Source organism: Onychostruthus taczanowskii, unplaced genomic scaffold, assembly GCF_017590055.1.
Source record: "Onychostruthus taczanowskii isolate IOZ18803 unplaced genomic scaffold, ASM1759005v1 scaffold6, whole genome shotgun sequence".
NCBI lineage: Eukaryota > Metazoa > Chordata > Aves > Passeriformes > Passeridae > Onychostruthus > Onychostruthus taczanowskii.
The window spans coordinates 5743034-5768246 of NW_024503679.1; the positions used below are offsets into that span (position 1 = coordinate 5743034).

Here is a 25213-nt window from a genome sequence, read left to right on the forward strand (position 1 = left end):
GTGAAATTGTGTGTCTTGCATATTAAAAGAGTCTACTTTTACCTGCAGTGTTCTTTGAAAATGTCTGAAAATTCCAGTGACAGTGATTCATCTTGCGGCTGGACTGTCATCAATCACGAGGTACCCAGTTTCACATTGGTAAAGTTCTGTCAGTTTAAGGCTATCTGTATGCAGTAAAATACTATTTCAGTTTAATTCTTGTTTTGTGTGCATCTTGCATACCAACAGAGAATACAGAAGAGCAATTTAGAAGTAAATCACGAAACTACTATTTAAAAAAATGTATACCTTTACTGTAGTTAATACAAATTTTGATATTTAAATGAATTTCTTTTTGTGCAAAGGTTTTACTTTGAAGAGCTGGTAGAATTTTAGTGGCATGCATTTTTCTGTTCTACCCTGCCTGAAAACATTAGCATTCTATGTAACTTTTGTCGTTGCTGGTGTATTTTTTGTCCTCCTGATAAAACTTTACCCTCACCAAAACAAAGAAAGCTGGGAATACTGGGCAGGAAAAATATCTTGTGCAGAAGGCAATGATTCCATGATTTCCCCAAGTTTTTTCTACCACTAAGGTATCTGATGCTAATTTCAGCAGTGGCTGTTCAGGAACAGCCCTCTGTCCTTAGATAGTCTCCCTTACAGAAAATTAAAATAGGGACAAGTGTGTATTCCACCACTATCATGGGACAGGTGTCTGGATCTGATGTTGGTTTCAAAGTTTGCATTGTGTGGATGAAATCAGTGCTGTCAGTGGAGTCTGGAGAGCAGGAGTCTCACGGCAAGGTCAGCTCTTAGGTTTGATCAAATGACTGCACTGACTGTGCTGGTTGACATGGTGCCTTCAACACCTGCTCAGGTGCAGACATGTGAATGTAGATAAGAAAAGTGTTTTATCTTGCCTTCCTGCAGTGGACAAGGCAGGCCTGGGTTGCTCAGAACCTCTGAGAAGCCCTTCCTGGTAGTCTGGGTAGTCTGGATTTCTGGATTTCTGCAGATCTTTGTGTCTGTGTGAGTGTAGGATGGGTGGGTTGATTTGCTTGTTTGGTTTGGTTCTTATGTATTTAGCATTGTCTTATAAACTGAGGAGGCCATTGAGCCAGAATCCTCAGGACAGATGGGTTGACAGTTTTCCTGGAATGACACTTAGATATTGCCTGCATCTACTCATTTTCTTCCTCGAAAAAAATTCAAGGACCTGTACTTGAGATGTTTCATTCAGAGGAGGAAAGTAGGAAAAAATGGCTGAAGATCATGCATAGCGTTCATCTGTTCTTCACTGCACACACCCCTGTTTTGCAGATTATAATGAAAATGGGTAACTTGGAACCAAGCTATTACAGACTTGTGATTGCACTCATGTTTAGACAGTTCCGTGTCACAAGTGATACAGTTTGAAGTTTATAAATATTGGGCTGTGCTTTCATTTCTGTTGGCAGCAGAGTGGTATTTAAGAGGTGGTTAAAACTTCTTTTCCCTGTTTTGGGCTGGATGACAGGTTGGGAATCTTGTCACCAAAAGAAACAGAAAACTCATGCACTCCATTCCTCAAGGCCAAGTGGGCTACAGGAGTGTAACAGGCTGCTGGACTCACAGATAAAAGTAAAAGGATTTAGAGGTTGAGTTCAGCAGTTGAGTTATTCAGCTGTGAAGTGCATACTTTATTTTCATTCTTGGGATGGTTATTTTACACTGTAACTGCAAATGAATTATTCAGTCTAAATAAGTTAACATAACACAAGATTGTAGGATGGCTGGGATTTGTCTAGTCAAAGCAGAACAGATTTCTGTGACATGGAGATTTTGTGTTCCCAGTTATTCATCCCTGTTTCAGTGAAATAAAAATGGGGCAACACTGGTGTTTGAGAGCTGCCATTACTAGCATTCTTCTGGTAGGACAGCTTTGAATCTGAGCATAAAGAAAGCAGAATGGATGGGATGGCCAGGTACCCTTCACACAGCTATTACACAGGGAGGGGGGATGTGAACTTCTGTATACTGCAGTGAATTGATTTGGATATTTAGTACAGGCCTAAACTGTGGGTTAGACAAATTTGGAGTACTGAAGTATGATTTTCTCACATACTGTTGTGACCTGTATTGCTGATGACACAGTGGAATCTGTTTGTGGACACGTTTTGCAGTGAGCTGAGGGGCAGGAGGTGGCTGTTGTCAGGCTGTGGCTGCAGGGAGCTGGCAGCTGTGTGTCCTGCACTGAGTGTGAGCTTTGGACAGAGAAGCAGTGCTCGGCATTGCTGGACTGCCCCTGAGAAAGGACTTGCTAATTTTGTGTAGGAGGGTAAGGAGGTGACAATATCTTTTCTTGACCTCTTTGCTGTTGCTGAGATGGAAGAGTGATGAAGGTCCAGCATTAGATGAAATGGATCATGCATTCCCACCTGTGTGTTTTTAAGAAAAGGATGGCTTACCATGTACTCAGCCAGCCCATTATCTTGGGTTTTTAGCTAAAATCGCAATCTGTTTTAAACACTATTCCCGATGTTTTTCTTCTTGTGGAGCCTGGGCAAACTGAAATGTTGTTGTTGTTCTTATTCACAATTTCAGAAATTAACATAGTGGTTCTGTCACACCAGAGAACAATTATCACATAATAAACCTGTATACCTATCTATAAAACCCAACCAACCCAAAACCCACAAATAACTTCGTATTTTCTTTCCTGAGATTTCACTCAAATTATTGTAAATATGAGAGGTGAATTTCTTCAAAACAAATCAAAGTTGTGATACTTTTGTAGTCAAAAGGAAAAAAGATACAAAGTGTTTAAAAAAAGAAAAAAAGATACACAGTGTTTAACAGTTTACCAAAGCAGTTAATTTTTGAAGCCTTTAAAAAAGAAACATACATTCTATAATCATGTTACAAAGTTATCTTATGCAATTCTTTTTGAGGTATCTAATCTTCCTGAAGTACAGGCTCTGTAAAAACAAAAGCATACAGGTTTGCTTGAGTCCTGAAATGAGACATCCAGGGAAACTGATCTGGAAGTATTGCTGCTACTGTAATTTCACACCTGCTCTTGCAAAAATAACTATCTCTGTTTACAAAAACAGCTCAACTTATTTATGGATCAGAGTGACTTAGTATTTTTTCAGTTATGTTTTGTGTGTTTGTAGTTTGCTGATAACCTTACTGGTGTCTCATCAGTACTTTTAAACAAAAATTACAATATAAAAGTTAAATATTTGGAATTGTCAAGCATATTGCTTGACTTTAGTACTCTGCAGTCTCCTGGTGTTTTTTATTTGCAGTTCCTGTTGTGCTCTGGTGTTGTTGCTGCCTGGCAGCTGACTGGTAACGAAGGCTCCTTTCTGGATTAAAGACAGAAATCCAATATAGAGTTTGTATAAATATTTGTTTTCGAGGTGTCAGAGGTGTACTATATAAGCAGCCTTTCAAAATTTCTCACGGAAATTGAGATGGAGTAAAGTTATACATAGTTTTTCCTGGTAGCAGTATTTATTGGAGCTCGTGTTGATGTGCTTGAAAGTTCTGTTTTTGGGAGGGTGTGTGTATTTGCATACAATAGATGGACCTGGGAGCAAGAATTAGATCCCACATTCAAAACCTCCTCTGTTTCTTTAAATTCCATTTAATAAACAGGTCTAACAAAGATAATAAAAATAGCTATTTAAAATAATCAGTGTAGTTGTTAATTAATGCCTAACTTGCTGTCATTTTCCCCCTTTAGAATTGTCCTGATCTTACTTTTTTTAACCTTGCTCTTGAGTATTGCACGCGAATACTTGTTTCACACTAGTTGATTAGTTGGTGTTTCACTTGCTTTTCTTTGCTCAAAGTTGTCTTCAGTTTTAAAGGCTCAGTTTTTCTGTTTCTGTTTTTATTACTAATATTCTGTTTTCTTTGTAACCCTTTCTTCCTACTTTACTATTGGGAACCCCAGTAATTGTAATGTCCATTTAAACTCTTCGCCTTCAGGGTTCTGACATTGAGACAGTCACCTCAGAAAATGGAAGCACGAATGACAATCATGAGTTTGTTTCAGAAGAATATGTTTCTTTGCAAGAAGAGGAGCAGGCAATTGATGTGCAAGGTAAGATATTAAAAGAGGAGCAGTTTCATGAAATAGGTCAATATTTGTTGTAGCATTGACACAAAATTAGTATTTTCAATAGATTTTTATGTGCTTAGTGGACCTTTGTCAGGGTATTTGCTTCACCAGTGCTATGGAAAATATTAAATCATTGACTTTTATTATAAAAGTATTTTTTCCTGAAATGTGTAAAATTAGTATAATGGCTTTCATTTTGTTCATACTTTAGATGTGTTCTAGAATACTGTGCACTAGTGTTGCTGTAAGATAGTTTTTAGAAGTGTTATTGATAAAAAGAAGTATTCCCTAGTAATGTCATAGATCAAATAAGAATAATTTGGAAGGAACCATCAATGCTTGTCCTCCTAAAAAATGACATTATGACACTCTATTTTAATATTATATGGGTGTGGGCATAATTTGTGGTTGCTGCTTTTAATCCCATGGTTGTTTGCTTGTTTATTTCCTCTTTTTATTCATACAGCTCAGTGCAGCCACGATGAAGAGATCCCAGCAGTAGATAATACTCTATCTGGTTTTGAGGAAACTCAGACAGTTCCAGAGGTAAATTACATTACAGACTATATTATTCAGAAGCTTCTCTAAGCCCCTTCTGTCAATGGCAAGAAATGTTTTGAAGGCATAAAAAAATAAAGACAGAAAATTTTCCTTTCCTGAAGTTCCAAAAATTTTTGGTTATTTGTTTGTTTGTTGTAATTACTTCATGTTTTTTTTGTGTCTGAATAATTCTCACATTGTCCCTTTCCCTAGGGAAATAAAGAAAAAGTCCCTGATGATGGGTCCTGCATTGGAACTATTAGTGATGATTCTGACATCGTTACACTTGAAGCTCCAAAACCAGAAGAAACTCAGAGTCAGGAGGAAGCTCCAGCTGATGGTGAAGAAGCTCAGAGTTCAGAGGACTTTAACATGGGTTCCTCCTCTAGCAGTCAATATGCATTTTCCCATGTAGAAACTGGTAAGAGCAATACAGTCCTAAGCAACTGTGTGCAAAAATGTCACTAGGGAAAAAACCAGTCTTTGGTTAGGGAGCCCACTTTTGTGGAGAGAGGAAAAAAATAATGATTTTGTTGAGTACATATCCAAGTATTTGCAGTCTCTAGAAAAACTCTAGGTGTGCTCTGCAATTTTGTCTAAATGTGTGTCTGCAATCTTTTTATTTGAAAGCAATCTCTCTCATTAAGTGTTTACTGTTTTAAATGGAATGTTAATTTGTAGCATATCTTGGAGAATTAAATTTACTTTTAGTTCACAGAATAACTGTAGGTTTTCTCTTGGCAATATTTTGGGCTTTATATAGAATTGGCATAAATGACTAGCAAGTGGGAGAGGATTTTTGGTGCCATGAGGACTAAGCAGTATGACTACAAAAGCTTTGTCATAGCTATGTAGTGTATATTTATGTATTTAAGATACTCCCAGTGCTTGGCTGAAATAAGCTGTGCATTATAATCAGGAGGAAGGGGATGAATATTTGTCCAATTGAAGAACCACAAAATAACCCCAAAAAATCCAAACCAAAGACTTCCTGTTTTGTTGCTGTTCTCTAGTCTTCCTCTATAATTCTTTTTGACTGCTTGTTTGTAATCTCTTCTATTCTTTTTCTTCTCTATGACACCTTTGCATTGCTGATTTTTATCTTTCAACTTAAGTTTATTATACAAGAAGGATTTTACCTGAAATACTGTTTTATCCTAGAGTAGGATACAGCATCATTAAATGTTCATGTATCTGCATTGTATCCACTGGAAACAGAAAGTGACAGCTTAAGATCTAATTATAATCAGTGAAGATTTGTAACAAAGCTGTCACCTTCTTTAAGTCTTCTGGGGAATCTGACTTAATTTTTAAATTAAGATTTAGTTGACTTTGTTTTTTAATTCTAGGGATAAGTTCTAAAAGTGTCTTTTTTTTTTCCCCCCTGTGTTTTTGTACACAAAAGTCACTTGGCTGGAGAAGCTGTGGAAGATTCCTGGTTGTGTAAGGGGATGGGGAAATGAGGTGAAAGAGCATGTATCTCGCAGTCTTCCTTTTCAAGGTGGTGTGATTAAATTTGATCAGCTTGTGCAAAGCTGATTGCTTAAGGCTTGCATGGAGTGTTCTTACAATTTTTGATAGCAAGCTGACTTGATCTTTTCATACAGATGCTGAAAGCCAATCCTCACTGGAGAACTTGGCTAAGCTCTCCGTGTCTTATGTGCTTCTTTAAAAAGATGTTAACCTTGCATGTAGGTTTGGAGCAGACATCAGTAAGGTTTGTAATACATTTGAATGTGTGTGCTTGATTGTTTCAATGGATAGTTCTTGTTGGATTCCAAGCCTACATGTGACTGGCAAAAATAATTTCTTCCTTCTAACATCAGCTGATTTCAGCATGGCCTTCAGTGCTGTGCATTCAATTGATCAAGTATTGCAGCAAATGTCAGGAGTACTTTTCCAAGTATTTTAAATGCTGAAGTTTTAGAGGTGACAAAAAGTGGCAACAGAAATCTTTGCCATCCACTTCCTGTTGAGTGTTCTTTTGTGTTGCAAAAGGATGAGCCTCAGATTCTTCCTAATGTAGATACTAAAGCATTCTACAAGGATTTTCTGCCACTTCTTTTTGCAAACCAATTCCTTTTTAGGCTATCTTCACCACGTAAACAGAAATGTTTTAATATTGCTTCATGAATGAAGTTCAGCCAGCAGAAGTACCCATATGCTGCTGTGTCTGTGCAGCTATGTCAACTGACTTAATCTGATTTCTGGTATAGATCTGACACTTCAAAATCACAGTAGACACTAGGATTTTGGACTGCTATTGTGGTCACACTTTGTTTCATTTGTAGTCCTTTCCATCCTGATACTGTTAGAGCACAGCTTTGTACTGAATTCTTACAGCAGCTGTAAGGCAGTGTCATTCCTGCCTGGAAGTGTAATTGCTGTTGACAACTTGGCAGTAAGTGCTTATGAAAGGCTCTAACTATCTTACAGCATTTTTCTTTCTGATTGTCTTTTTTTTTTTCTCCTTTCCTATTCTTTGCTGTCCAGTGTGTATCAAAGAATTTTCCCATTTGGCTAGAAGCAGCTTGTTCCTTAACCACTTTCATTTTCCATGTGTGTAAGCTTCTTTGGTTGTTGAAAAATCCTAAAAAACCCCACAGATGAGCAAGAAAAACACCTCTTACTAAGTTTGTCCTGTATGTTTCTCTATAATATCTGACCTCTGCATTCTAGGAATGCATTCTGAATGTTTGTTTTCCAGGATTGGGAAGTAGGCATCTGCTTAAATGACTGGGTCTAAAATGGTGTCCTTCTCTACTAAGCTGTATAAGTGTCTGCATGTCCGAGTCACTGTTTAAATGATCTGTCTTTATTACAAACTCTGCTTGGTTGGTCTGGTTTGACTGATTTACTAAAATGGAGCTTTTTATTAAGGGAGGAAGTTATCTTTCATAATCTGTCATGTTTCTTGTCCATGGGCCTAGAAGTGTTCCAGATACTAATTGATAATCTTTCCTGAGCTTGACGCAATCACTTCTTTCAAGTTGTAATTTATTTTAAGTGAAGAATCTTAAGTGGTAGTGCATTTTATAGATAGTAGCTAGCACTGCTTGGTATTCTTGTCTGTTCAGTGGTGTGTGCATGGCTTTGCTCAAACAAATGATTTTTCAGTTGTGAACTGTTCAAGGACGGCCTTTCTATATTTGTGCTTTTAAATTCTGAGTAATGACGTCTGATAAGAGAATGAACAACCATATTTCTAGGAGGGGCATTAGCACTGTGGGACTGTGAGCAGCAAATTAGTGTCCAAGCAGGAGCACTTTGTCATGGCTAGAGACTTCACTGATCCCATTGAAATTATTCCAGACATGGCAATTAGGTACAGAATATAGACACTTGAAAGCTAGTTTCCCACCTACTACTGCTTCCCCTTGATATTTACCTTGCACTTGAAAGTTAGGCTTTTAAAGGAGGGAGATTAAATAGTAATTACTTATATACTGGATTATATAAATCTATTTACAGTATATGCAGCAAACATTTGTACAAATGGGAACAGGCAATTACAGCTCTGTTGTTATTTTCCTGGTTAGAATATGTGGCTTTTGGGCCATTAGAACATTAACATAGAAATGATATAATAAATATAATTTTGCAAAAATTCTATAAAAGGTATTTTTTTAAGGTTAGAATTTATTTTTATCTCAAATCTTGTCCCGTTTACCAAAACTTCAGTCAGGTAATAGAAGAGTGTTGGGAAAGAACAAACAGAAAAGCACTTGAGTAGATTTTTTCCTGTGCAGTAGTTGTTGAAAATGGCTTTTTTGAAAGGTGGGTAAAGATGTTAACAGATAGTATATGGTAGATATTAAAAGTAATCAAAATTGCATATTTAAATAAATTCATATCTTGATTTTGAATATTTCTAATATCTACGTTAATGGAACTGTAATGGAATTTTTTCTGCAGTTGCATGCAGATCACAGAATTAAATTTTTTGAGGGTATGTAACAAAACCATGTCTGTCTTCTAGGAGGCCTTCTTATAGCAAGTCTTTCATTATGTATTGCTCTTTCATTATTAAGTATTTCAGTTTTAATAGCTGCAAGAGAAGGAAAACTAAATTCTTCGTGTTTCTTCTTCACAAGAATTTCTAGGGGCAGTACATGTAGATGCTTTAGGAGGCAGGACTGACTGAAACACTTTGTAATGAGTGAATGATAAGGTATGGGGAAGTGCCATACAGCTTTTTAGTGATGATTTCTTGATTCTCTATTATTTTGTTTAAAAAATATTAAATTTTAAATTTGGAGAGCACACATTCCTTGCATAATTTCCAGCACAAACTTTCTCATTAGAATTTTAATTTTGTTTTGTTAATGTTCTCAAAGCTAAACGCCAAATCTATTTTGCATCAATGTTACGGATCTTAATACTCAGCTTGCTCTTTACCACAGAACTGAACGCATTTTAACCACGGCCGTATGTTGCTTTTCAGTGTTCTCCTCTCAGGCCAGCCCCGAGGAGTCCAGCAGCGATGAAAGCAGCGGCCGGAGCAGCCCGGCCGTGCGCAAGCGGCGCCCGCGGAAGCGCGGCGTGTCCGGCTCCGAGCCCGAGGGGCCGGCCCCGGCCGAGCCCGAGGCGGAGCCCCGCCACGAGCAGCGCCAGCGCCAGTTCAGCAGCGGCCTCAACAGGTGCATCATCCTGGCGCTGGTCATCGCCATCAGCATGGGCTTCGGACACTTCTACGGTGAGTTCAGGCAAAGCAGAGCGCACAGAGTCCACATCTCCTGTGGCAAATGCTGTTTTATTGTGACTGAGATGTTTTTTCTTGTTCCGTGCTAACAACCTAAACCTAAAGGTGAGAGAAAGCAGCTGCAGCTGTAGTGGGAATACAGGCAGATCCTTCAGCAGTGCAACTGTTTGTAATATACACTACTTCATACAGTAATGGGGAAAATAGTGATTTTTCCTGAGTAGCTCTAGTTTTATATGAAAATATGCCTTTCTAAAAAGATATGTGATTCAGTTGGGGATGGGGCTATCATTCTCTTTGGACTGGTGTTGACTAATTGTTAGGGATTTCAACTTTGTTGCTTCTTTTGAGATTTGTATTAATTTTCACTTGATCCCAAATCTTTTTTATTCTTAGGTAAACCTGAAGGTAAGAGCCTTGAGTGATGTACTGTGGATGCTGTGCTTGCTCTCAGATTTACTTTTTAAACCATGCGTGTTTATGTGTATGCGCACATCCGTATATGTGTGCATACTTACATTGTGAAAATAAAACATTAAATCAAGTCTCAGGAATTGCTGATGTATGTGGGATTATAGGAACAACTAATCCAATCATACAGACACATTTCATGTAGTAGTAACTGGTGTGAAAACTGCTTGGTGAGCACTGGCATGCTGGAGGCATAGAGGAGCACAGTGACCACACCAGTCTGTGACAGTGCTTGTGGGGGAACTTGAGATTTCAGTTGTTAATCACTTCACTGTGTTTAGTTTGGTGTTAATGATAAATACTATCTTTTTAAAGAACTTGGAGAACTGTAGATGAAAGATACACTGTGAACGTGGACTCAGGGTAATGCATTTTTTAAGGAATTCACTTGTTCATTCATTGAATCTGTACTTCTAAATAAAAATTGTCATCACTGGTGACAGTGATGGCAGCATTTTTCAGCAGAAGGAAGGCAGCTCTGTGTAGCTTCAGTTTTTGCTTCTTCAGGTGAAAATTCTTCATGATAAGTTATGTGATAACTTATCTTTCTAGAAAGGAAATTAAGTTCTGCTTCCATCTTCCTGTTTTTAATGTGGGGTTTTTTTTTTTTTTCTAAACAAACTTGCAGGGAGAATCCATCTCCCTAGAGGACTACTTTGTATTTTTGTGGTTCAGCTTGGAAGGAACATTTCCCACAGCACTCTTCTAATGTTAGGCTAATTGTCATGTAAGAGGATTGGAAAGCATAACTTTTTATAAAATTATTTTTCTTTTTTTGGATCAATATCAGGATAGTGTTTTCCTTTCAGCTAGAGCTCTAGGACCCCCTTAAGGCTTTCAGAGATGTAGAAAACAACCAGATTAGATTAATTAGATTATTAACAGGTTTTAATCAACAACTGTATCCTAATCAATATTAAACTGAATTAACTGGCTTTATGATGCTCTAGGAAGGAGAACTGAAAGAAGGCAAACTTTTCAGGTAGCAGGTGAAGCTTAAATTAGGTAGAAGGTCCTAATTTAACCAGAAACTGCAAGGGGGGCTATAGCTATAATGCTAGGGATTTGGATTGGTTACTTAAAGAATCTGAAGGATACTGTCACTTAGAGTACCAGCTGGAAACACAAACCAATTACTGAGGAATGGCACCTCAATGTGTTCATTTTTAGTGTTGCTAAATGTAATTTCTGCTTACTGTACTTAAATCAGGATTTTTGATAAGGAGTTTTAAGTGTTTTTCTGTAAACCCTTTATGCTAAATGATGATTTTTGAGATGCAGTCTTTAGATTGTTAGGATTGATGGACTTTCTCTAAAGTATCTTTAAAAGATAAATATTAAAACCAAATTTACTGTCAATATACATAAATTCAGTTATGAAAGGATCTATGCTCTCAAGAAGTGTTTACTAGGACTCTGCAGACTTAAAATCATTACTGTAAAAATGTTGCCTTCACTTAGCTGAATTGAACTATTATAGTTCATCTTGGTTGAATACAGCAGTCATTTTTTAAGGTCACATTTAGATTGACAATAGATAAAAAAGAAGAGAGCACAAAACATTCATCAGTGTAAGTGTACTTAGAGTATTTTTTCTGTTTAACAATACACCTCCTTCTGCCTTTAAATACAGAAATAGAGCTCTGATTATGGTGCATTGGTTTGGAAAGAAATACCTAAAAAATGCTGTTGCCTTCTTCTCTAGAGTCAATTCAAGAGAATTGTGAAAGCAAATATATAATAACTACATCAGTGTTAGGATTTAGAGAACATGTGTTAGGTGAGGAGGTACCAGTCAAGAAGCTGTTCTTGACAAAAAGAATTTGGTGGCTAGTACAGCCAAGATACTTTTTCTGAAAACAAGAGTGTCTCAGTCTTTGTCTGACAATTGAAAAACAGGACACTTGCTTACTCTGCAGCCTTTGCTTATGGATAAGAAGGACAAGACAGGGCCTGCAATACTTGCTGCTTTGTGAGCAGTGTGTAATGATTGTATTTCTTCATGAAAATTTAAACACTGTGCTTATACCCTCTTATTAATGTAATTCAATTAACAGTCAAGGTTGTATTTCTGAAATGGATAATGCATGGACCAATAGTCTCCCTTTTATCCTGGCTGACTTGCATGTTACTAAAAAACTTGGAGAGAGGTCACAAATACACTTTCCTGCATAACTTATTGGTTTGGATCTAACTTATTTCTATGTAGTGTTCCAAAATTCCTTTATTTGTTATTAATGAAAAAACAGTGTAGAAGCAAATTTTTGAGTCTGAGAAATGGCTTATCATTGAAAGAAACAATTTTGCTACAGCTAAACAGTTACTGGTAAGGACGGGGCTGAAATGACAAGGTAAGAATGCTTTTGAATTTGCAGAGAGAATGAAGAGGATGTTTAGGTTCCTCTGTTCCTCTAACTGCTTACTCTAAGGCAGTATATCAAAAGAAACTTTTTTATCTTTGTAGGTACAGTGCAGGTCCAGAAACGGCAGCAGCTGGTGACAAAGACACGTGAAATAAAAGATCTGAAAGATGACCTTTACCAGTGCCAACAAGAGCAAGGAGATCAAGTGCACCACAAAGTGGGGGTAGGTGTGAGCTTAGCTGGAAGTCATTGCATAATTCTGTTGTTATGTGGGTATTTTGCTCAAAGTGAAATGAATTTCTCACAGAAATCCATTAAATTTTTGTCTTTAGTAAGTTATTCCAGAGAACTTTCCCCTGAATTCTTGACAAATGTTTATGTTGGTTGAATTTGCTCTTGGAATGTGTTTAAACATGCTGGGTTTTTTGTCTGTAGTCTAGGAGTTATCTGGACACAGAGACTGTTTCCCTGTGATACAGCGCCCAGTTGTCATTAATGAGGACAGCTGAAGTAGAAAATGCTTGTAAAAACATGTTGAACCTACAGGTTTTGTGAATTTGCTTTCTAAATTATCAGTAGTTATTAGTTTTTTAAATACTTAAGCCATACGTCTGTTTTTTACTCTTGCATCATCCAGAGAGAAGATTAGGGAGTGGTTTTTTTTTTAGATTTTCTTTTATGTGTATGTTAGCAGCATTTGTACATAATTCAGTATGTTCTAGAGCTTGTCAGTGATGCCAGCAGACTGGGGAACTCCTTTTGTGTTACTATATAGTTACATGAACAGGTATTTTCAGATTTGGTTCAAAATCAGTTTGTGAATTTCTGCCCCAACAGCTAAATGCCTTTGCTTCTGCTAATTTTTTTGGTAATCTGTAAATCCAGTTGGCTGAACATAAATCAACAGCAAAGATGCACATTTTGATTTCCTTTTAAGATATTAGAGTTCATGTACCCAACTGACTATTCTTTAGCTAGTGAAACCACTACAAGTGAAGGGTGATGACCTCTGGCTGGCTGAGAGAGATTCTCACATGGTCTTTGTTGCCAAGAAAGTGTGTGATAAACAAACCCAACTGAGATAAACAAACCAGCTCTATTTTTGCATCTTGCTGCACATGTTTCATTGCATTAAAAATGACAAGTAAGCTCAGTTTGGGCTACCTTGGTTTTTCATATTTCTAGCTAAAATTGTAACAATTCTCATTGTAGTATTTCTGCTTGTTTTCTTTTTGTTTCTTTTAGTCACTCAAGGGAGATCTTGCCACATGTTTGACCTTTACTGAGGTGGAGAAGAAATCCTTTGATTCTCAAAAAAAAAGTCTTGCTGCAGAAAATCAGCACCTAAGAGAATCTCTAGAGAAAGAAGAAAAGGCTTTGGCCTCACTTCAGGAAGAATTAAGGAAGCTAAGACAACAAATTAGAAACTTAGAAGATAAAGGTAGTAGCACTGAATCTATTGTAATAGAAAATCAGAAACTAAGGGAGCATTTGGAAGAGGAAAAGCAAAGGAACAGCAATTTTCTCAGGCAAAAGGAAACACTCTTTGCAGAGGCACAGATGCTCAGGCGAGAACTGGACAAAGAACGTCATGTTACAGAAGCTCTGAAAAAGGAACTAGAACAGTTAAGTTCTCGTCATACACCTGACAGTGCTGATGATGATGATGAGACATTAAGAGAAAATCAAGAAATAGAAACTCTGCGAGGAAGACTGGCAGAACTAGAAAAGAAGCTAAACTTTGAGCAACAACGCTCTGACTTATGGGAGAAGCTGTATGTTGAAGCAAAAGACCAATCTGAAAAACAAGAAATTAATGAAAATGGACAAAAGAAAAGTGCTAAAGGGCAAAGTAAGAGTAGAAAGAAATCAAAGGAGACATTTTTTGGTTCAGTTAAAGAAACTTTTGATGCAATGAAAAATTCCACAAAAGAGTTTGTAAGACACCATAAAGAAAAGATTAAGCAGGCTAAAGAAGCAGTGAAAGAAAACTTGAAAAAATTCTCTGATTCTGTAAAGTCGACATTCAGACACTTCAAAGATACCACAAAAAACATCTTTGATGAAAAAGAGAAGTCATCAAGTGATAAAAGATACGAGGCAAACAAGAAAGCTCGAACTTTTTACCGAGACCATAACTCCTATGAGAATCTGAAGCACATGCAATACAGGGGACCTCACATGCCAAAAGAATCCAGAAATGGAAGGAAACATCATTTTACAACATATGAAAAAGATTCAGATTCCCAGAAATGTCTCAATGATCATTTGTGTAATAGGAAACATCAGTTTGCCCTAAAGGGCTGCTCTGGTATTTTTGAATGTGCTCATCAAGAATTCATTAGTCTCTTTAACAGAGTTTCGGATCCCATCAGGGTGGATGAATTTAATCGGCTAATGAGAAAGTATTTGCAGCAAGTTGTACATAACTTTCATCACTGGAGAGAACTAGAAAATTTCATCAATAAGTTTTTTCATAATGGATTGTTTATACATGACCAGATGCTGTTCACTGATTTTGTTAATGATGTCAAGGATTACCTGGAAGATATGAAGGAATACCAAAGTAATAATGAGAAGGTTTTTGAGGATTTGGACAAATACGTCTACAGATACTACTTCCATTATGATAATTCACCCCAGTATGGACCCAGGTTTGTTTCCATGTTTCCTGTACTTGATAACACAAAGAAGTGTTCTTTTTAAAGAAAACCAATGTCCTTGTTGTAATGGATGGTCTTTGAGCAGGTATGTGTATGTATGTGTGTGTGTATACATATACACACACACATATGCTAGACTTTCTGAAGGACTTAGTGGAAATACTAGATGATGTTATATAAAGTGGATCTGTAGAGCCTTTATATAAATTTTGTGTGTGTGCTTAGCACAATCTGATGTTTCTGCTGGGTTCTTTAGAAAACTGTAACTGGCATTAGGATTTCTTTAGACCAAACAGCTCTGATTGCCCATCTGAAGCAATGAGGAACTGTCTTGGGGCATTAACTGGAGCTTCCTTTTTGTCCTTTGCTGAATGAGGTTTTTGACTACATTTAGGGTGTCTCTGAGTCCTGTTCTGGCAGATACATTTCACTACTCTCCTGTAGATTAGTGTAATACTGGGTTAGTCTGTGTGCCCAGAGCAGAGCCCATCACACAGCAGGCTTCAGTTCAGATCCTGACCCTGACTAAGTTTTGTTCAGACTTGCTCACAATGGTCCTTAGTGTCTATTGTTTCCTACATTCCTTTCCTGCATCTAAAGGTGTTCTCAGGGCTTTACAAATTTACACTTGTATTATTTCTCATTTCATGTACTTTACTGCAGCTGCAAGTCTGAACTATTAACTACTTTGGGGTTACTAAGTATTACGTGAGGTAGCGCTTTCTCCTATTGAAAGCTGAACCGTGAGGGTGATAGTCTTATTATCAGGTACCCAGTTAACATGGTTTTGGCAAACACATAAGGTTTATGATTTTATTTGTATTCCTTCTTCCTCATTTATTATCAAATGAACTTTATTTTTAAATTAAATACCTAATTTGTGAGAATTTCAGTTTGCAGAAAAACAATTCCAAATTCTTTTACTGATACTGTTCTACAGAAGCTTGTGATACCAGCTGCATTTTTTAGAAAGCATTTCTTTTATATATACCATCTTATTGATGATTTAAACAAAAAAATGCCTCCCCCATTTTTCTTACAAGCTAAAGGACTACTTACTACTAATTTTGTTTTCAATGAACCTCAGCATGTTAAAAGCTGTACTTGAAAATGTAATTGTGTTACAAAATGCTTTTAGTAGTAATAAGCTTTTGTTTACTCCTTGCAGTCGACCTAAAAGACCTTTTACACAAAGTGAAAATTCCAGACATGAAAAACAAGCTCAGAAGTACCAACACCGTAACAAAAGAGAAGGTAAATGGCATAAACATGGTCGCACTAATGGAAGACACATGGCAAATCTTGAAATAGAATTGGGGCAACTACCCTTCGATCCAAAATACTGAGTAATTTATTGTAAAAATGAAGATTAAAATTCACATGCTCTCTGGAAACTAATTGTTTTTCAACAAAGCAGCAAAATGCAAGGGTTTTTTTTCTGAATAATTTGATTTTTACACATTTTTGTTAACAGGCAGAAGTCAGGCTTTCTGATTTGCATATTCTGTACCGTTGCTTTAACTGTCCTTTGGAAGTAAAGATAGTTTGGGTGCCAGCAGTATTGTTGCAGAAACTAGGCATGCCATGACCTGTGAATGAAAAAATGCTTAATTGCATTCCATTAGTGTAGTTAAAGCTTGAGCCATGCATAATGTACCAACTACTAACTCCAATGTTTGATATACTAACTTCATCTCATCCTTCAAAAATAGATCAACATTGTGGTAATGTATTTGTTAGTGTTTTGTAACCTTATATTTGCTTCCTGTCTTTGGGGGGGTTCAAAAGCCTGTTGAATTGTGAAGAATTTGCTGTGCTGCATTCTAATCAGCGTGCTGATTTAAACACTTGAAATATCTTGCATATCTGCATATTGTAGAAGAAAAATAAAAGAGACATTGTGGGTAAAAGTCTTTATTTATAAAAGAAACTCAGCATAGCTGTACAGTTCTATAAAAACGGTCCAGTCTTGTCTGTATTTTATTGCTTTAGTGTTCATATGGTAATTTTGGTCTTCCTAATGTTTTCTAGTGTTGTAAGGTAGGTCAGCAGCCCCACCCTGCCCTACTGCTACTGAAGCTGCCTTCAGGAGGAGGTTTATGTGTTTGCAGGCAGCCACTGGCTGCCTCATGGGACTTCCCACTGACTCCCCCAGTTTCAGACTCACTGCTTTCTCCTTTCTGCAGTACCAGATGTAAGCATAGCTACTGATATGCAAAACTGATCTCATTAGGTCCGAGGTCCAGCTTGATCTTCAGGGATAATTCATTTCAGTTTTTCTCCTGTAGATGGAGATGTGGCTTCCAACTCGTCCTTGAGGTACATGAGTATGAAAAACAGTGGCTGTTTTCTCATAGCCCCTTAAAGCTAGAAATGATGATATTTCCTGCAAATGAACATACATTAATTGCCACAGTAAGAAAACACAGCTGGGAGCCTAAGAATAGTGTTCCAAAGTCTCTTGACAACCATCAGTTCAGCTGTCCCTGGGAAGCTTTATCCTTTATTTTAGGAAAGCCTGCTAGAAAAAGAAGTACCTATCCTGTTTGATCCTGTCTAGAGCAGATATTCATCAGCCACCATTGTTTGAGTGCATGGGCTTCATTAAAGATTTGAGGGGTTAAAAGGTACTGTGACTGCAGGTGTTTTGAGTTTTCATTGTTGCTTACTTAAAAGTGCAGTTTCTGGGAACAGATGGCACATTTGTTTTAACATGGATGGAGAAGAATTCCATAAACATTACTTTGTGGCCTGAATTTGCACAGAGGAGAGGGCATACATGAACATTATAGCAGTGGAATGATATCAATGATCTTATTATGGGCTAGAGGGGTCAATTTTAATATAAGCTATGTTTTAAAAAGTTGTGAACAACAATTTTCAAAAATTTAAACTATAACTTTCCCTAATTTATCTTGTAACTTGTGCTCAGAAGTAGTTTGTTTCATCTTGCAGTTACCATACCTGTTCTAGCACATTGAAGAGGATCAAGTGACTGGGTAATAACGTGTCATTGTAGAACTCCTTATTCAGCCAGCCAAGTGGGTTAGAGTAAAACACATCTGCTTCATCAACGTAGCTCGCATTGCCAGTTAGGTTTGGGGGACACTGAAGGAATCTCATTTTTAGAGGACAGTGAACATGACTAGAGAGAAAAACAAAAACGTATTTCATGGTAAACTGACAAGAATCAGAGATTTGAAATGACTCATCACTTCAAAAGACACCTCAGTCAAAACAAAAATCAATTTTTTTTTTCCCTCAGAGTAGTATTTTCCTCCCTTCAATACTTCATATGAAAGCAAAGCAGAGCAAGCAGACTCAGCTCCAAACTGCTGGGACTGTGTTGTTAGCAGTTAACAGAAAACACATTTACCTTAGTAAAAATACCATTTGCACAACAGCAGTTTCTTTAAAAGGTATTTTTCTGTATCAGCTTCAGTAGTTATATCTGCTTTAACATTTTGTTTACTTGCCAGGATCTACTGAAAACCTTTTGCAATTACCTAAATCACTGTCATAATGACATTTCTTTACTGCATAGCAGCAGAAGTAAAATTAATACATTTTGATTGTAACAATTAGTGTTTAATTTTGCCAAAAATGTTATCATAATGAAGAAGTGTGACATACTTAGTGAAGTCATTAGGCTTACTGCATATCCTCATACAAAGCTATTTCACAAAAATGAGTAAAGCTTAGATGCTGAATTTTATTCTGTGTTATAAGCATTTGGCTTATGTCCCCTATTCACTCTGTAATAACTGTATGAAAAATCAAAACTCTTCCTGTATACATTTATATATCTCAATTTATTAAGCCTTGGAAAAAAGAAATCTTGATTTCTGATTAAGAGTTTGGATTTTAATGTAGTGCATTGTTGACACTTTTAATACCTGTAAAATGGGGTAGAGTGGCACGGCATCAGGATGAAGACAAAAGCTTGGGACTGCTGAGAGTGATTGCAGAGCTGCTGGATGTGACTCATAACGTCCAGAGTCCCCCGCTGGTGAACCAAGCCTGTGTACAGGGCTGGGACTAAATTGGATAACAGCAGGAAACTTGCTGCAGTTTTCTTCCATGCTTTCAGGTATCTCAAAGAATATCCTATAGAAACATTTGAGTAAGTTTGGGAGATGAACAATTCACACATTTTTGAAAGTGCCCTAATACAGTGGCAAAACATTACTCAGTCAATAACAATACTTTGCTTTGAGATACTTTACTAGAGTGTTGAGTCTTTACTCATTGAAAGGAAATTCAAATGCTTTGAATTTCAAATGTTTTGCTCTATTAATTCTTGGATTTAACAGAGTAAATCTTAAGCCCACGCCTGTCTCCTGAAATACAGAAATACAATTTCAAAACCAGTGCTTTATCTCTTTAAATTTAATTCTTGTAGTGCAAAACAGTCCATTCAGTAGTTTGCATGAATGATATATGGCAACTTAGTGATGTGTTCTGATTCATGCAAGTCCACATAGAGCCAGAATAAATGGCAACTACGTCTGCATGGCTGTGCTATTCTTTTTCTCCCAACTGCTGAAAACTACAGCATTCCTTTATTGTTATTAAATTTTGAGCTTCTGGCCTTGGAAAAGCATACTCCTTCACTTTTTTGCTCATCTCCAATCACTGCCCCTTTTCCCTACTTCGCTTGAAAGAGCTAATAATGGGAAAAGGCACACAATTGTCATGTTTTTGCAGGAATACTTTTATCCATGCTAAGGATTTTTCATCTCTGCTACAGTTACTTGCTCTCCCTCATCCTTTTTCTTTCTCTTTTTAACTAGCTGTAAGAAAAGGCTAGGCTAATTCTAAGAATCCTTTATCAAATACCTACAATGACCATTAACAGTCTCTCTTTGGGTAAAAATTATATCCAGGTAAGGTTGCAAGACATTTGAAACCAATGCTTACCACAAAAAATCATGCAGAATGGCAGTACTGGATAGATGAACCTGAATTCCTTATGGCTCAGTGTGCTGTAATAAAACATACAGTGGTACAGCAAGAAAGTTAAATGCAGTTCTGTTGACAAAATGTGTTGTAGGGCACAGAGGACTGGAAGAGCACGTGCATGTATTAAGAAGCTTTTGGTATTGAAGCAGTTAAGAGTAAAAATCCAAACTGTCACTGTTGAAGAACATAATAAGTACATTCAAATTAAGACTATTTGGTCAGTTTAAACCAAGCACTGTTAAAAATTCCTGGCTATTGCAGTTAAGTGGTCTGATTCTTTGACAACTAGATGTAATTTAGCCAGTACTTCACCAATCTGTTTTCTGTAATAAGACACAATAAATAGTGTGGATGAAAAGCTAAGATTCAACTGCCCATTTGTGTCTAGCAAATTAACATTCACCCCTGCGAATACAAAAATACACAATTTCCCATGACAACTTTTTGGGCTTTTTTGGGGATTGCTGTAACTCTCATGTCTTGGGAATCAATGGGGTTCTTACAAAACTAAGGAAAGCAAAAAAGTCCTAAACCAATAAAGCTACTTCCAGTTTTGAGTTGGAAAGAAGAAATTGCATTTCTGGTCTTGCTACTGTTTTGTTGTAATCTATTACTATGATAGTATATAAGTATTTATTGCTTAGTATTTATTTACTTGCTCTATTTTTTAATGTCTGGAAGTGTCTCTCCTGTTTAATCTACAGATAATTCTGATGCTTTAGATGCTTACCTTTTCTTACACTTCTGAGCTTACAATGAGAAATACAGCCTTTTGGTAGTTAAGAGCTGTGTATAAACTTGTGATGGAGTAAGTTTTAGAGGTCTAAGAATCTCTCATCTTACTGGGGATGTAGTAAAGCACCAAATGAAATGATGTTTTCATTAACCAGCATCTAGTGAACTCAAGTTTTCTAACTAGTTCTATTTTTGTTTAAACACCTGCTGGGTGATTGATTTTTTAAAATTTAATTTAATGATGAATTATTTTATTCTTTAAAGGTCTAATCAATTCTAAAGATACATGTTTGTGACAATACAAGAAACAGTATTACACAAAATTCTAGAACCAGTTTTATAACTGATTGCATTTCGTGGAGTGTTTGAACAGTTTCAAGTTTTCTATCATTTAACTGAATACTACGCTGCTTTGTTCTGGAGAGGACAGGAACTTTGCAAAGAACACAACCAGTGAGAGGCAGCAGTTCCACTCAGGAGAGATTACCTGTACACCAGCAGTGTCCAGATCACTGCCAGCAGAAGGATGCGGTACCGCCTTGGTGCCAGCGCACAGCCGTGAATAAAGAACGGCAGGTGGGGACCCAGGACAACTGGGAGTCCCTGAGTGAAGTACCAGTGCCAAGGGTGAGAGCCATAAAATGTTCCCAAATTCTGCAGCACGTTGAATTTCAAGAAGTTCAGCTGAACCAGTACCCACTGGGAGAGAAGGAGGAGTTAAACACAAATCCACAGTCAAACCCAACAGTTGCACTGAATTACAGTCATCACGGGCCCTATAGAATACATTTTCACTCCTATTTTAGATTTTTTTTTTTTACCAAGACTCAGCATGGACTTCCTATATTTAGCAATTAATTACACAAGTGTTTAAGTTTGTAGTTTGTTGATAACTGTTAAGGACTGTGCACACTGATTTTATGTAACAGTCCATCATTTGAAATACCTGAGAAGTCATTGTTCAAGGGTTTGTGGCTTAGGATATATTTAGAGATCACAGGCCAAACACTGTCACAGAAACAAAAGAAGTCAGAGAAATCTAAAATATCCATCAATGCTAAAATACTAAACCCCAACCTTCTTCTTATAAGTCAAGTTTAAAACAGCTTACCTCACCAAAAAACACACGGTCAATTATTAAAGAGGTTCCTACTGTGACCAATCTGCAAAAATGGAAAGTTTGTTGCACTGATATTGCCTGAATTGCTTTTGTATCTTCTCCAGCCATCAAAACTCTGATTCCTAGTATTTTTGAGTTTATCCATACTCATGGCCACTTGCCATCACCTGGTATCCTTGGTACAATGCCAGATTAAGCTGGAATGCTGCTCATGTCTCACCATCATGAAATCTTTCCTGGTGCTTTTTTGCAGCATATACAACAGTTCAAAGGAAACATGCCCCTTCCTTAAACTTTTGCAAAAGGACTCTATTTATTCGCTTTTTTATTTACATGATATCAGGTTTTTTGGCTTGTCTGCCTTTGCAGTGATAAAACCAATCTTAAGATGTAGCTGTGCACAGTCCCAGTTTAAACTGAGAAAGAACTTACCCAACTGGAATGCAGTTGTGTAGGATAAGGTCTGCTTTCCTCTGTTCTTGCAAAAAATGGCTGAAGACCAAAGGCATCCACGGGATAACAGCAGTGGGACGAATAACAATGGCAAGTGCAACCAAAGCTAAATACTTACAACTAGAAGGAAGAAACATAAAAAACCCAGCAGCTTATCAAAAGGTCTGGTCAATTCTTTTGCAGACAGGGACATTTCAACAACTGTCATCTCTCTGGCCAAAAGTTTTTCATACTGCAGGTAACTTTGACTCTCTGAGTGCAGATACTCTCTCTTGCTTAGAAGGCTGCAACTCTAGAATTGCTTTGTTACAAAGGAGTTTCTAACTAGAGGGACCTACTTTAAAATAGCGAGCGATAAAGAAATTTGTGACCACAAATTCACCTATATCTGACTCTAAAAAGCTTCTGTTGTCTTTTCCTAAGTTACTGTATATTCCAGTGTTTTAAAGTTTAAAATAAAAGCTTCCCATAAAGTCAAACTTTGCAAAAGGAAAGAGCGGAATAGCTAATTTTGCATCCAGCTATAACACAATCTTAAAAAAATATTTAGAGGAAATACTAGAGTGTTCCTTCCATGAGACAGAACTCTTGCTACATGAATGAGCGGGCTTTGGTTGCCTTAGATGTTAAGAAAAAAGTTAGCATTTTAAACAATATCAGTAGATTGGTTTCATCCCAAACCAAAAATTATCAGTACTGTTAGGAGAAAGTTTCTCACCTGTTCCCCATCTTGGAGCCTTTTATCGGATAGTAGGAAAGAGCAAAAATGGTAAGAATAGTCTCCATGGTGTTTGTTAGAGTTCTGGTACAGGAATACCATGTAAACCACGAACAGAGTTGGCAGAAGAACTGAAAATAATTATGAACACATTAAAACAAGTTCACCTAAATGAAGGTGGTAATTCTTCAAGATGTGACATATAATTTTGCACTTATTTACACTCATTTATTTTACAATGCAAAACCAGTGTTTATTAACATGCATAATTTTGTAAAGGCTGTGACTCACCACGAACTTTGCCGTCTCTGAATTTTCAAGGTGTTGCACTAATGAGTAAAGCTTCACATCAGCAAAAGCAGCCAGCACTGCCTGTGCAAGCCTAGGGACCCAGATCTGTGTAAGCAGAGAGAAAACTGTACTTGCAACAAACCATGTTAAATTCCAAGTTTTAAGAGAGGACTGAATTAGTGAATGACTGTTCAAGTATGCAAATAGTGAACTGGTGAGTATTCTCTATAGCTCTTTATGACTTTAAAAATGAAATAGTAAGGGCCTTGGGTAAGGATAGTACTTCTGCCAAAACAGATACTATCTGAAGTTCAACTGAAAGTGTTCAGAGATGGAAAGTAGAATTATCTATCTCCAACAGAAATCAAAAGCTGTTGTTAGTTAGTTCTTGTGGGTTGAGTGCAAATATACATTGCTAAACACTTTGGAATACTGTGCAATTATGACGTAGTGGCAAACACAATCAGTATGAAAATCCAAGAGATTGATGGAGACCTCTACACTTGCAGGCATCAGTGTTGTGACTGGAAATCTATTAATGAGTTCTGCCCCCATGGCAGGTCAGTGGGATCTCTGCTCACACATCCCTAATTGCCAGACTCAAGGCTTAGCATTTTACTTGGACAATGATAAAAATACTCTGTGTTTAAATACAATACTTTAAAATTGAATTTTAGTAGCAGATGCACATTTTTTGGTTATACTCACCAGCAGCTGAACATTATCCTTAGCCAGCAGCTGTAATGCTTTGTACATGCTTGCAAAAATCAGTGGGTACGAGTAGCCCCTTAAGCTACTTGTCCATTCCCAAGTCAGGTAACCATAATTATGAATATTAAGGACAGATTATGACCAACTGAAAGGAAACGTTTCACCCGAGCCATCCGATCGAGACCTTCTGTCCCTTGGGCCAGAGCGGTGGGGTGTTTGTTGCTGTCAAGCCAACACCTGATAGCCGGGGACAGCCGTGCCCGAGCGCTCACCCGCCCACGGCACCGCGGGGGCCGCGTCCCCTCCGGCCCGCGGGGAGCGATGAGAGGGCGACGGGGCTGCGGCAGGCGAAGGATATTTGAAGACCATGCGATGGGCCACCTCCAGCGACTGCCAGTACTCGTCCGGGACGAAGCTGGTCTGGACGAGGAAGCAATTGAGCGTCCGCAGCGCCAGGGCGAACACCAGCAGCGGCGCGGGCGCGGCCGCACCTGCGGGGGCGAGGCTGGTCTGTCACGGGCCCCTCGGGGGCCGCCCCCCAGCCCTGCCCCTCCCCGCCCGGCCCGGCCCCGCTTACCGGCGCGTCGCTGCGCGGCTGTTCCCCCGGCCGAGCTGTACAGCACCGACCGCCGCTTGCGGAGCCGCACCGCCTCCGGCATCCGCGCCGCAGCTCCCCCGCCGCCTCCCCCGCCGGGGCATGCGCGACCGCGGGAGGCGGGACAGCGCCGGTACTTCCGTCCGCTGCCTGCAGCCAGCGGGAAGCCGGGGCTCTGCCGTGTCCCGCGTTCAGGTGAGGGCGCCGGGGCCGCGGGCCGAAGCCGAGCCGGGGCCGCGCCGCGTTGCGCGCCCGCCCGCCCCACGCGTGTCCGTGATCGTGGCAGCACCGCCTGCCGGCATGAGGGGGCGGCTGCCGCTGCAGCACGTGGCGGTGGCCGTGGCGCTCGGCGTGGCCAGCGGGCTCTACATCTACGGGCCGCTCTTCCAGCCGCCCGCGGCCCCACACGGCCCCGCCGCGCCGCCGCCGGACGCCGCGCCCGACAAGAGGCCCTGAGGCAGGCGTGCGGCGCCGTTCCCGGGCACCGCCTCGCAGCCCGGCCCTCGCACGCCCCGTCCGTCGGGGGCAATGGAGCCGCTGGGAGCCGGCGCGACCGTCACCTGCCGGGGCCGCCCCGCCCCAGCCGCCTCCGCTGCCCGGCCCCGCGCTGGAGCCGCCCGCCTGCTGCAGCTGCGTGCCCGCGTGTTTGGTACCAGACCTCGGGACTTTAATGTTGAATCATGGATGACACTCTGAATGTCTGAAGGGCTGTTTCACCTCTGAATTTAAATAACATCAGGAAACTCGAAAAAGAAAGCTGCTGCTATGTGATTATGCTTCATGGGTTTTGTTGGAT

The 25213-nt window shown here is 38.8% G+C and overlaps 2 protein-coding genes across 7 annotated transcripts; one reads left to right on the forward strand and one right to left on the reverse strand.

Moving 5' to 3' along the window:
- On the forward strand, window positions 1–16742 carry CCPG1 (cell cycle progression 1). Of its 4 annotated transcripts, XM_041419020.1 has the most exons (10): window positions 1–120; window positions 3961–4075; window positions 4560–4639; window positions 4847–5054; window positions 6039–6134; window positions 9078–9329; window positions 9732–9743; window positions 12271–12392; window positions 13415–14823; window positions 16001–16742. In XM_041419020.1, exons 1-10 carry the CDS (start codon window positions 61–63, stop codon window positions 16176–16178), a joined length of 2532 nt encoding a protein of 843 aa, XP_041274954.1. In that variant the 5' UTR covers window positions 1–60; the 3' UTR covers window positions 16179–16742. The 4 variants fall into 4 exon arrangements, with proteins under 4 accessions (XP_041274954.1, XP_041274956.1, XP_041274957.1 ...); XM_041419022.1 differs by lacking the exon at window positions 9732–9743; XM_041419023.1 differs by lacking the exon at window positions 6039–6134.
- On the reverse strand, window positions 16731–25084 carry PIGB (phosphatidylinositol glycan anchor biosynthesis class B). Of its 3 annotated transcripts, none has more exons than XM_041419027.1 (12): window positions 24400–25084; window positions 24181–24242; window positions 23820–23937; window positions 23112–23216; window positions 22821–22951; window positions 22082–22222; window positions 21641–21692; window positions 21017–21228; window positions 19753–19817; window positions 18729–18939; window positions 17797–17977; window positions 16731–17218 (listed from the first exon to the last, which is right to left on the reverse strand). In XM_041419027.1, exons 2-12 carry the CDS (start codon window positions 24189–24191, stop codon window positions 17087–17089), a joined length of 1359 nt encoding a protein of 452 aa, XP_041274961.1. In that variant the 5' UTR covers window positions 24192–24242; window positions 24400–25084; the 3' UTR covers window positions 16731–17086. The 3 variants fall into 3 exon arrangements, with proteins under 3 accessions (XP_041274961.1, XP_041274959.1, XP_041274960.1); XM_041419025.1 differs by having other exon boundaries at window positions 24181–24313; window positions 24400–24606; XM_041419026.1 differs by lacking the exon at window positions 23820–23937 and having other exon boundaries at window positions 24095–24242; window positions 24400–24666.
- Between the last annotated feature and the right edge of the window lie 129 nt (window positions 25085–25213).

What these genes read in the sequence shown, in the direction of transcription:
- CCPG1 (XM_041419020.1), top strand. Translation starts at nt 61, where the DNA reads ATGTCTGAAAATTCCAGTGACAGTGATTCATCTTGCGGCTGGACTGTC. An exon ending in GGACTGTCATCAATCACGAG is followed by an intron (nt 121 to 3,960) that starts GTACCCAGTTTC and finishes CTTCGCCTTCAG; the next exon opens with GGTTCTGACATTGAGACAGT. An exon ending in AAGTGCACCACAAAGTGGGG is followed by an intron (nt 12,393 to 13,414) that starts GTAGGTGTGAGC and finishes TGTTTCTTTTAG; the next exon opens with TCACTCAAGGGAGATCTTGC.
- PIGB (XM_041419025.1), bottom strand. Translation starts at nt 24,481, where the DNA reads ATGCCGGAGGCGGTGCGGCTCCGCAAGCGGCGGTCGGTGCTGTACAGC. An exon ending in CACAACTGCATTCCAGTTGG is followed by an intron (nt 21,693 to 22,081) that starts GTAAGTTCTTTC and finishes CCATTTTTGCAG; the next exon opens with ATTGGTCACAGTAGGAACCT. An exon ending in ACCGTGTGTTTTTTGGTGAG is followed by an intron (nt 21,229 to 21,640) that starts GTAAGCTGTTTT and finishes CTTCTCTCCCAG; the next exon opens with TGGGTACTGGTTCAGCTGAA.